This window comes from Neoarius graeffei, chromosome 4 (genome assembly GCF_027579695.1).
Source record: "Neoarius graeffei isolate fNeoGra1 chromosome 4, fNeoGra1.pri, whole genome shotgun sequence".
Classification (NCBI taxonomy): Eukaryota; Metazoa; Chordata; class Actinopteri; order Siluriformes; family Ariidae; genus Neoarius; species Neoarius graeffei.
The window spans coordinates 104,287,065-104,299,798 of record NC_083572.1 but is presented as its reverse complement, the minus strand read 5'-3'; the positions used below and the strand labels follow the sequence as shown (position 1 = coordinate 104,299,798).

Sequence of the window (12,734 nt, the reverse complement as noted above, 5' to 3'; positions counted from 1 at the left end):
TTCTTGGCTGCAGGAGTGGAACCCAATGTGTTCTTCTGTTTTCTGTTGCATGCTGAGATGCTTTTCTGCTCACCATGGTTGTAAAGAGTTGCTATGAGTTGCTATATCCTTCCTGGCAAAAAAGTTCAAACCAATCTGGCCATTTTCCTCTGACCTCTAATCAACAAGGCATTTGTTTCCACCTACAGAACTGTTGCTCACTCAACGCTTTTGTTTTTCGCACCATTCTGTGTAAACTCTAGACTGTTGTGTGTGAAAACCCAGGAGATCAGCAGGTTCTGAAATACTCAAAAAACCAGTCCATCTGGCTCAAACCAATACCCATGCCACAATGAAAGTCACACTTTGAGATGACAATTTTCCCATTCTGATGTTTGAACATTGTGAACATTAACTGAAGCTCTTGATTTGCATCTGTATGATTTGATGCATCATGCTGCTGTCAAGGGATCGGCTGATTAGAGCACTGCATCAACCAGCAGGTGGATTTATGGGTGTTCCTAATAAAGTGGCCGGGGAGTGTCGTCTTTAATATATTATCAAGTATTTCCTATTAGAAGATTGCAGTACACCACCACCATGCGAGCGGCACCTCATACTTAACAGAAATGCATCAACTTGATTTTTGATAGCTTTTGCGACCATACGACGTCCGTACGTACAAACGATATACGTGTACCACTACAGGGAATCCGATAGTAAGTGCAAGGTGATGTATCTCAAACACTTGACCACCAGACAACAAAATTTGTATCTTTATTTACATAAGATAGATGAGTCCAGTGCTTATTTTTAATTTGCTTTTTAAAAAATAATGTTTGATTATTGGCTAACACGTTTTATAGAAAATATTCACGATGGTTTCATATAAAACTAGTTAAAACGGTTTTATTAGTCCACTAGCTTGTTGGACAGTTGACAGTTTCTGTCATGTAAGGGCAATAGACGGATGTAAATCTAGGAAAACATTGTCATAAGACGATGCAGGAATTTATTGAGGTGAAATACACGACGCTACACAATTTTACTCATTTCAAGCTTGAAACAGTCTTTGTTCTATTAGCAGATAATGTTGCTCATTTGAAGTACAGTATTTATTTCTACTGTAGAAAGAAGCAAATAAGAAAAGTGCAAGTTTGAAATGACAAACATGGCCACCATGGGTTACAACATCCAGTAACTACAGAGATCGTCATGTTCAAACTCACCATTTGAATGCACAATTACACTCACACAGTATTTAATGACTCACTTCCCACCAGTTCATTGTGAAGTACGTGCTCAGTGTTCATCCCAGTTGTTACCAAGACTTACTAACTTTGTCTCCCTGGTTTACGGATCTTGTTTTGGTTTTTACGTTTCTGCCATAACAAGTCTAGTCCATGCTGTTTGTTCATCGCCTGACCATTGTCTGTTTCTTAACCAAACTCTTGTCTTTCATTTTGGATTTCCCTGCAACTTTGAAAAGCAAAACTGCTGCTTACCTGCATATACCAGAGCTGCCATCTGATGTAAAGATCTTATATTTGGTTTATTGTAATTATATGTCTTATAGTAATAAATACTAGATAAATTTGACTATATTCAAGATATTTTCACTTGATGAGATTACTTTTTTTTTTTGCTTGTTTTGCTTTGTGATATGTAGACAAAACATATATTAATGGACTGAAAATTATCTTTATTACCTCAAGCTCACTTTGAAGAATGTTTGCATTTTCTGCAGGCTGATTTCCAGTACCATTCAAAAGTTTGTACACCCGTCCTCTACTCATTCATAGATTTTTCTATATTTGGACTTTTTAATTTGCCCTAGCAGCACTGGCACAAATTGTTACTCTCACGCAGGATCTTTCTTGTTATTATTATTATTATTATTATCCTAATGTTTTTTGAATGCTATTTCTCCCTCAGTTTTCAACCAATCATCACCAAATTTCACATGAAGAATACCTCTGGGCTGAATTATGTTGCTATGACTTTTGGTGGTGATCTGGATCACTGATCCGGAATGATCCATGAAAAATGGGATTTTTTTCAATCACTTATAATTCTGTCAATTTTCAGGATTCTTTCAATCAGTTTCTTTCATTTAGTTCAGGGTAGCAGGGTGCAACTTTTCCTCACTAAGCATCATTCTCTATCTCTTACGTTTCCAGATCTATAGGGTACAGTGTCCAGACATCCCAGTTTGTAACAGCTAGCACAAATTACTGTGACTTTAGTCACAGGCTCTATCTCGTTTGTACAGTGTACTGAAGACATCAAAACTATGAAATAACATCTGGATCATATATGGAATTATGTGGTAAACAAAAAAGTGTTGAAAAAAACAAAAAATGTTAGATATTTTAGATTCTTCAGCATCTCCAGTATTTACCTTGATGACGCTTTGTACACTACTGGCATTATCTTAACCAGTTTCATGAGGTAGTCACCTGGAATTCTTTTCAGGTAACAGGTGTGCCTCGTCAAAAGGTAATTAGAGGATGAGTTTCTTGCCTTCTTACTTTGTTTGAGATCAAACAGTAAATAGTAAATAATAATAATACAGTAAATAGCCCTATTCCACAAGTGTATCCATATTACAGTATGTCAAGAGCTGCTCAAATAAGTAAAGGGAAACAACATCCATCATTACTTTAAGACATGAAGTGACTTTTAATGAATAAAAATAAAGAAAAACACTGAATTCAAGTGTCTCCAAACTTTTGACTGGTACTGTTAGCAATTTGCTATTAAATGCAGGTCTGTCTTTAGAAGCTGCTCATCATATAATCTCACACACAGAACATGTTATTGCAGCCTGTTATAGAATCAATTCAAGATTTTATGAGGATCATCAAGTAGCATTCTTTCAATGGTGCTGAAATTACACAGTCTAAAACAAAAACTAGCTTTTGTGTTTGGAAAACAGGACCAAGACTGAGAAACTTTGATCTAAGTTCCTTGAAAAAGCCTTCAGAGCAGAAGCAGTGCTAGAGTACATATCTAACCCAACATCTATTTTTCCTGAAGGTGGATGAAGCTGCTCTGAGGAAGAGGCATGAACAGGGCTGGGTGATGGAGGTCACGAAGGACCTTGACCACTGTGTCCAGCGCATCAGGTTCCACACACAGCACACACATTCCTCTACTTTTTACACAGTCTCACAATCACCATCTCTGCCACACAAACCTATCGAAACGTCCTCTCACACAGCATCAAATAAAAACTCCAGCAGTTTAATCTAAGCTACATCCGCTGCATCTGGATCTGAGTCACCAACTAGGATCTGAAAATTGTTTTACTCCAAAATCATTTAGAGGTTAAATTGTGTTTAAAGCAGAGTTGTAGTCGAGTCACTAAACCTCGAGCCCGAGTTCAGTCTTGAGTCCCCAGTCTTCAAGTCCGAGTCAAGTCCAAGTCATTAAAGAAAATTTCGAGTTGAATCCGAGTCAAGTCTGAGAATAAGACTCCAACTGCACCATTTGACGGTGGCTGTTGCTGCCTTTATGTGAAAGCATCTCTGCTACTGTGTTGGACTAATGTTTCTGCTCAACTGCCCCATTTTAGTTAATAGGCTACAGATAAAAAGTTTTTCCATCACTCAGTAAGCCCTGCCCACTATCAACAGGGCAAATTACATGAGAGAGGGTTAACACTAGCTAGTTCATCGCTCAGCAAGCAAGCCCCGCTATCAACAGAGCAATGAACATAGTGTGTCACTTCCTTCTCTGGGTGGAATCTTGCCAAATGACGATTGAAGTTTGAGGTTGTCCCCGTCGTCTCCTCGATAGTTTTTCTACATATGGAACACATAGCAGTGCATTTTTACCACTGCACGAGAAGTCTGTATAAGCAAAGCGGACAATCCTAGGGGCATTCTCTCCAGGCATTTTAGTGCCATTAACATTAGTTTGTTCCTGAACATGACATATGAACAGGTGAATATGCATTCTCTTGCACAAAATTAGTATAATAATTAATGTAGATATCTTATGCCAAATTATTATGGCATGTTGCAAAAAATAAAGAAAAAAGCTAAGTCCTCATCTCCAATTTATGAGTCCGAATGCAGTTAATGCATAAATCCAAGTCTGAGTCATCAGTGCTCAAGTCCAAGTCAAGTCACGAGTCCTTAAAATTGGGCACGAGTCGGACTCAAGTCCGAGTCCTGGACTCGAGTACTACAAGCCTGGTTTAAAGCACCTCTCACAAGTTTATAACACAAATTCAGTGCTACAGCTATCAGACTGGAACAATAAAGGAAGGAAGATGACACAGGCCTGAAGGAAAATCTCACCAAAGCTATACTTTCCACCACTGGAGTAACATGTTCCAGTTACTTTACATTTTCTAGAAGGTTTCATGGTATCCCTATGCCATCAGATGCACTCAGCTACACTGGCTATGTTTCCATTCGCTTTATGCACATAATGTTAGCAAGAAATGTGTTGAAAAAAATTCACACCAGCAGCTTGTTTGCAATGAATAAACATTGTCGCATACATTTTCTTTTTTGCTCACAAAACGTTGTTGATGTAGATGACAAAAACATAGTCGAAATCTTTGTGTGCTAATTAACATGCTGTTTTATTGGTTTGTTGTAGCAGATGAATGTGATTAGCGATCACACATTTACATATTATATTATGTAAAGTTTTCATCCTAAGCCCTTCTACCCCGTAAAGCTACATATCTTAATATGTAACTTAAGATACACAGATGATATTGTATTAATAGCAACATCAGAAAAAGAACTACAAAAATTGTTGGACAGATTAATTAACGCAGGAAAGGAGTATGGTTTACAAATTAATACCAGCAAAACCAAGGTTATGAGACTTAATGGTAAAAATATTGATGTGGTAACTGAGGGGTCAAAATTGGAACAGGTGTCTGAACCTTGGCTTCAGAATTAAAGAAGATGGAGACTGTTACAAAGAAGTAACAGTATGTTTGGGACTTGGAGCAGCAGTAATGTCAAAGTTGAATACTATATGGAAGAATAGAGGGATTAGCATAGCAACAAAATACAGATTGGTAAAGGCACTTGTCTGGCCGGTGGCAACATATGGTTGTGAAGCTTGGGTAATCAGGAAGAATGAAGAGAAAAGAATTGATGCATTCGAAATGAGGTGCCTGAGAAGAATGATGAGAATACCATGGATACTCAATCGTCAACTGCTGGAAATAGTTAAAAGAAGGAAACTAAGTTACTACGGTCATGTCTCGAGACAGTTGGAGTCATTAGAGAAGGACATTCTATTCGGCCTTCTAAATGGAAAAAGAAAAAGAGGAAGACCAAGAAGAAGATGGATGGATGACATTGTCACGTGGACAGCGCTGTCGGTGCCAGATGCATATAGAGCGATGAAAAATAGAACAGCTTGGAAGCAAATTGTGGACACTGCAGCCCACCGTCGGAACGATGATATGGGCAAATGATGATGATGATGAAAGTTTTCATTTATTGGCAAACAATGTTATTGCCTTCCAAGTTGCACTACTGAAAACCCTATTGTCTGGAGATTGTGGGGCCAAGAGGGTGAAATTTGCTATGCTTTCTGGTTGGGAGGGGCATACTCTCGCTCCAGTGTCAGTCAAAAGAATACGAGCCAATTGTTGGCACCTGTGAGCTCATATACAGTCCTGTGCAAAAGTCTTAGGCACATGTAAAGAAATGCTGTCAACCAAATATAGCTTAAAAATAATGAAATGAAATGTTTCAACATTAAAAAAATACTATAAGCAGTAAGCCATAATAAATAAAACAAAGTCAATATTTGGTGTGAGACGACCCTTTGCTTTAAAAAAAAAAAAGCAGTCTCAGGTCCAATGAGTGCAGTTTTATGCGGAAATGCATAGGTTTTACTGAGCATCTTACAGAACCAGCCACAGTTCTTCTGGACACTTTGACTGGCACACTCGCTTCTTCATTTTGCACCAAAACCCAGCAGCCTTCATTGTTTTCTTTTTTAATCTGAAAAGTGTCTCTTATGTAATATGCTGCTCAGATACAAACATTTTTTTCTGTAACATTTAATGTTGTGCTGGAAAAAAAATGAATGTTTGGATTCTAAATTGTTTTTGTAATCTTTTGACTTGATAATGTAGAAGTCATAAAATAGAAATCTAGAACAAAGTTTGTATGAAAAAATAGGGTGCTAAAGACTTTTGCACAGTAATGTGTGTGGAAGAGGGTGGACTGTGCTTTATCAATCTCTCTATCAGTCTTCAGTCTTTTATCTGCAAAATCTGGTCAATAAGAATATTCAGGGGGCGGCACGGTGGTGTAGTGGTTAGCGCTGTCGCCTCACAGCAAGAAGGTCCGGGTTCGAGCCCCGTGGCCGGCGAGGGCCTTTCTGTGCGGAGTTTGCATGTTCTCCCCGTGTCCGCGTGGGTTTCCTCCGGGTGCTCCGGTTTGCCCCACAGTCCAAAGACATGCAGGTTAGGTTAACTGACCGTAAAATTGACCGTAGGTGTGAATGTGAGTGTGAATGGTTGTCTGTGTCTATGTGTCAGCCCTGTGGTGACCTGGCGACTTGTCCAGGGTGTACCCCGCCTTTCGCCTGTAGTCAGCTGGGATAGGCTCCAGCTTGCCTGCGACCCTGTAGAACAGGATAAAGCGGCTAGAGATAATGAGATGAGATGAAGATTATTCAGGAGAAATATTCAAGCGAAAATTTATGAAATGAAACACCATCTAGAACATTTCATGGAGTTCCTCACTGAGTTCCTGAACACAGTATTCATATTAAGAGTGTCTGATGTGAGACTCAGCTTTTTTTTTGCCTCACAGGGAAGCCAGGAGATCCAAGATGGCACTGAGTTTGGGTTACCATGGCAACATTGTGTCATTGTGGTGAGTGTTAATTAATGGTCAAGTTCACAAGTGCTGTCGAGTTTGACCGAGTAGATGTCCATGTGTTTGATCTGTGTGTGTGTGTGTGTTTAGGGAGCGTCTGTGGCAGGAGTATGAGCGCACTGGAGAATTACTGGTGGATTTGGGTTCTGATCAGACATCACTACACAACCCGTTTAGTGGTGGTTATTACCCGGTCCAGCTCAGCTTTACACAAGCCAACCAGCTCATGAACACTGACGCTCAGAGATTCAGAGACACTGTGCATGAAAGGTACACACACACCTACTACATACAACATACAACTTTTAAATTAAATACAGCTATTATGAGATCTGTTCACATGTGATTTGCAAATTAGGAAATAAATTGTAAACAATCTCATAAAACCATTCAATAAAGTAACTGCTGAGAAATCTGTGCTAAAATGGCTGCAAGGTTAACTCTGAACCCTGCTGCTGTTCTCTCTGAAGTCTCCGTAGACACGTTGCAGCCATTAATAAACTCTCAGAGAAGGGAATGTTTTTCTGGGATTATGGCAATGCCTTTCTACTGGAAGCCAAACGAGCAGGTGAGTGTTGTGTTATAGCTCATCTCAGCTTCAGGGTTTTCAGATCAGTTTTGTGCACATGTGGCTCACCTTCTCCTCCTGCTCTGGGTGGGTGGGTAGGTGGATGGATGGATGGACTGATGAATGGATGGATGAATGGATGGATGGACTGAAGGATGGACTGATGGATGGATGGATGGATGGATGGATAGACAGATCGATGGATAGATTGAAGGATGAATGGATTGATGGCTGGATGGATTAATGGATGGATGGCTGGACTGATGGATAGATGGATTGATGTATGTATTTATGAATGAACTGATGGATGGATGGATGGATGGATGGATGGATGGATGGATGGATGGATGGACAGATAGACAGATCAATGATAGATGGATGAATGGATAGATTGAAGGATGAATGGATTGATGGCTGGATGGATGAATGAATTGATTGATGAATGGATGGATATATGGATTTCTTTCTTTCTACATCTGGATATCTGTAAAACTGCTTTGTGACATTGTGCCTGTTGTTTGATTTGAATTGTTTTATGTTCCAGGTGCTGACGTGGAGAAGACAGGAGGAGGTGCTACAGAGTTCAGATATCCTTCATATGTTCAACATATAATGGGGTGAATTACTTACATAGACATGTACTTTTACACAGTGCAGCATGGTTCAGGTACTAATCTAAATCCAGAACAATCTATATGCTGGACAAGTCTGTTAACTGTTATAGAACCATTCAACTACTACTACTACTATTAAGTCAGTTTATTTGTAGAGTGCTTTTAATAGTAGACATTGTGACAAAGCAGCTTTATTGAAAAATAAAGATTTTAAATATATGAACTAATAAATTTATCCCAAATAAATGTATCTCTAATGAGAAAGCCTGAGGCAATGGCAGTGAGGAAAAACTCCCTGAGATGACATGAGGAAGAAACCTTGAGAGGAACCAGACTCAGAAGGGAACCCATCCTCATCTGGGTGATAACAGATAGTGTGATAACAAATAACTCACTTCTATAACTGTGTCCTATTGAGTCACAAAGTACAACTGTGTAACCAGGAACTTCATTATAGTTTTAGCATGAAGTCTGTTTTGTTGAAGTTATCAGCTGTTCATTGATGGAGACTTGAGTGCAAGGCTGTTCATGACAACTACAGTTCTAAAGTTATCATGGTGATTGTAGTCCAAAACCATTGTAGCAAAACTAAGAGTCCAGAGCCATCTTCTAAGTGCAACTTTCAACTGTCCATATGGGGCCGTCCTCCACAGGAGCAAATGTGATGAGACTTGTCATGGATGTCTGTACCTCAAAAGTAGCCAAAAAATATATTTACATGAAAGAAGTTGCCTGAAATGCTTTTATTGCACAGAACCAATGCAAGTATGAGTGATTCTTAGAAAAACACTGAAGTCTAAGTTTCTTCCATTAGTTTTGAAGTTGGGTCCCTTTTTGGGAGACCCGCCCTAGGGCCGCCCCAGGACCAGCCCAAAACAAAATGGAGACTCTTATTAAAATCATTGTAAAAGGACTTTGTTTGAAACACAGACTTCTGATTGGCTGCCTAATATGAGACTTCATTGGCTAAAACATATTTTCTGCTATTTTTCCAAAACAGACATGCTACAGTAGCATTTACCATATGGCATTCTACAGATTTTACTATGAAATGACAAGTCTGTGTTTGTCACACGAAATGATAATCAGTGGGGGACAACACAAGATAATCACATACACACGAGGTCCTCTAAACATTTAAACTCAAAGTGTACTTAGGCTCGGCTGAAGGAGCTTGATTTTAAAATACCTCCCAAGCATATCCATCATAAATTCATGCTAAATAATACAACAATTTCACCATGATTTCAAAAATAAGCAAGCTAAAAGATTTTGTGTGTGTGTCTGGATATATATATATATATATATATATATATATATATATATATATATATATAATTCCTTAGGAATTTTGTAATCCAAAGAGACACACAAGAGAGACACACACGGGAGAGAGAGAGACGAGCGAGACATGAGAGAGAGGAAAGGCGAGCGAGACGAGACGCATGAGAGAGCGGCGAGCGAGACAAGAGAGAGCAAGACAGGGGAGAGAGACGCATGGCAGCACAAGAACAGGCCATAAGCACAAGAGCCATAGAGGCCAGGATCTACCAGAGTAGATCAGACCCAAGATGCAGACTGTGCAAAGAAGCCCCTGAAACAGTCCAGCACATAGTAGCAGGGTGTAAGATGCTAGCTGGATCAGCGTACATGGAGAGGCACAACCATGTGGCTGGGATAGTATACAGGAACATCTGCAACCAGTATGGAATAGAAGTACCCAAGTCCCAATGGGCCATACCACAGAAGGTGGCTGAGAACAACAGGGCCAAGGTTCTGTGGGACTTCAGCTTCCAGGCTGACAAACAGATCCTGGCTAACCAACCGGACATAGTGGTGGTGGACAAAGAGCAGAAGAGGGTGGTGGTGATAGATGTGGCGATCCCAGCTGACGCCAACATCAGGAAGAAGGAACATGAGAAACTTGAGAAGTATCAAGGGTTGAAAGAGCAGCTGGAACGGATGTGGAAGGTCAAGGGTTGTGTGGTCCCCGTGGTAGTGGGGGCACTTGGGGCAGTAACCCCCAAACTGGGAGAGTGGCTCCAGCAAATCCCAGGAACAACATCTGAAGCCTCAGTCCAGAAGAGCGCAGTCCTAGGAACATCGAAGATACTGCGCAGAACCCTCAAACTCCCAGGCCTCTGGTAGAGGACCCGAGCTTGAGGATGACATGGATACCACCCCCCCGCCGGGGGTGAGACGGAGATTTTTTATATGTGTGTGTGTGTGTGTGAGAGAGACTGGGGGTGTGAAGCCTATAAAATATTGAAATGGTAGCACAGTCTTTCTAAACTAGTCAACAATAGATCAAAAAGATAACTGTGGCTAACAGACATGAATCTTCACACCTTTTGGTGCTTCCAGAGACAGAAAGGCTATGGGAATGCCAACACATTCTGAAGCTCTAAACCACAAGCTAGAGACAATTTTTTCTCACAGACTCCAGCCAGAAGTAGGGCATCAGAATGGATGAGGCAGGTCCAGAGAGCAGGAGAGGTCAGCATCACTGGTGTCTCAGGATCAGTGATGGGAATAACGGCGTTAGAAATAAACGGCGTTACTAACGGCGTTACTTTTTTTAGTAACAAGTTATCTAACTAATTACTTTTTACATCGTTATAACGCCGTTCCCGTTACTTACAATAAAATGCTCTGCGTTACTTTATTAAAGCTGTTCTCATCTGGCACGCTGCTCGCTCAGCCTTTCTTTACTCTGCTTTAGTGTGGGGCGGGGAGATGCGAGACAACGGCATAGTCAGCCAATCAGAGTAGATTTGGACAACATACGTAGGTAGGCCACGCCTACTACACTACTGCGCACTCTTTCAATCGGAAGACCCAGCGATGGCGAGCGGTCAGCCCAGCACTGCGCTTTCACATTGGAAATACAGCCATTACTTTTCATTACTTGAAATAAAAGGCAAAAATGTCTACGTGCAATGCACATTATGTCGAGGAACAAAGCGTTTGTCCTCGTCAGTGGCCAGTAATTAGTAACAATTTTAATAACTACAAAAATATATTACATTTGATAGATGTCTTATCTCACATTGTCCCACAAAAATATTAATATAGTGTAGATAACATTACTAACTGGTTCTGTTAATTGTCCATTTTGGTCATTAAACACATTTAACATTCACTTTTATTATGATTACACTAATTGAATTTGTTTTTTGTTTTTTGTTTTTTTTGGGGGGGACACAAAATGTAACGGAATAATTACTTTCCCTGGTAATTAGTTACTTTTATGACAAAGTAACTCCGTTACTAACTCCGTTACTTTTTGGGAAAAGTAACTAGTAACTATAACTAATTACTTTTTGAAAGTAACGTGCCCAACACTGCTCAGGATCGACATGTAACTCAACAGAGAGAGAGAGAGATTGTTAGATTTTTGAAGGGTGAGCACCATTTGATTTACCCAATATGCTACAACTTTAAAGATGCAAATTGTTGTTTTTTTGTGACACAAACAATAAAGATGAAAAAAAAAAAACAGAAATCTGGAGTGTACATAGATATTCACTCCCTTTCATATGAAACCCCTAAATAAGAGCTGGTCCAACCAATTCACTTCATAAGTCACATAATTAGTTGATTAAGATCCACCTGTGTGCAATCAAAGTGTCACATGATCTGTCATATGATGTCTGTATAAATCAACCTGTTCTGGAAGAACCCTGACTCTGCAACACTACTAAGCAAGCAACATGAGAACTAAGGAGCCTCCAAACAGGTCAGAGACAAAGTTGTGGGGAAGTATATATCAGGGTTGGGTTATAAAAAATATCCTAAACTTTGAATATCCCACGGAGCACTATTAAATCCATTATAGCAAAATGGAAAGAATATGTCACCACTACAAACCTGACAAGAGAAGGCCCCGCCCACCAAAACTCACAGACCGGGCAAGGAGGGCATTAATCAGAGATGCAACAAAGACACCAAAGATAACACTGAAGGAGCTGCAAAGATCCACAGCGGAGATGGGAGTAGCTGTCCATAGGACCACTTTAAGCTGTACACTCCACAGAGTGAGGTTTTATGGAAGAGTGGCCAGAAAAAGTCATTGCTTAAGAAAACACGTTTGGAGTTTGCCCAACATCATGTGGCAGACTCGCCAAACACATGGAAGAAGATTCTTTGGTCAAATGAGACTAAAATTGATCTTTTTGGCCATCATGGGAAATGCCATGTGTAGTGTAAACCAAACACCCTGAGAACACCATTCCTACAGTGAAGCATGGTGGTGGCAGCATCATGCTGTGGGGATATTTTTCATCTGCAGGGACAGGAAAGCTGGTCAAGATTGAAGGAACTATTGATGGCACTAAATACAGGGCAATTCTGGAGGAAAACCTGTTTGAGTCAGCCAGAGGTTTGAGACTGGGACAAAGGTTCATGTTCCAGCAAAACAATGACCCGAAACATACTGCTAAAGCTACATTGGAGTGGTTTAAAGGGAAACAATTCAATGTCTTGGAATGGCCTAATCAAAGCCCAGACCCCAATCCAATTGAGAATCTGTGGCATAACTTGAAGATTGCTGTACACCAGGGGTCTTCAATCCTATCCACAAAGGGCTAGTGTGGCTGCAGGCTTTCATTCCAACCAAGCAGAAGCTACACCTGATTTCACTTGTTTAATCATTTCACCCTCGTCTCCAATCAAGTGAGCCTCCAATTTGACTGTAATGAA

At 40.2% G+C, this 12,734-nt stretch overlaps 1 protein-coding gene across 1 annotated transcript in view; it reads left to right on the top strand.

The window, feature by feature from the left end:
- uroc1 (urocanate hydratase 1) overlaps positions 1 to 12,734 on the top strand; it is a 55,670-nt gene that overhangs the window by 35,686 nt on the left and 7,250 nt on the right. The window contains exons 9-13 of the mRNA XM_060918393.1: positions 3,019 to 3,107; positions 6,786 to 6,848; positions 6,942 to 7,121; positions 7,322 to 7,419; positions 7,964 to 8,036. Coding sequence (XP_060774376.1) covers positions 3,019 to 3,107; positions 6,786 to 6,848; positions 6,942 to 7,121; positions 7,322 to 7,419; positions 7,964 to 8,036 — 503 coding nt within the window. The remainder of the gene's footprint in view (positions 1 to 3,018; positions 3,108 to 6,785; positions 6,849 to 6,941; positions 7,122 to 7,321; positions 7,420 to 7,963; positions 8,037 to 12,734) is intronic.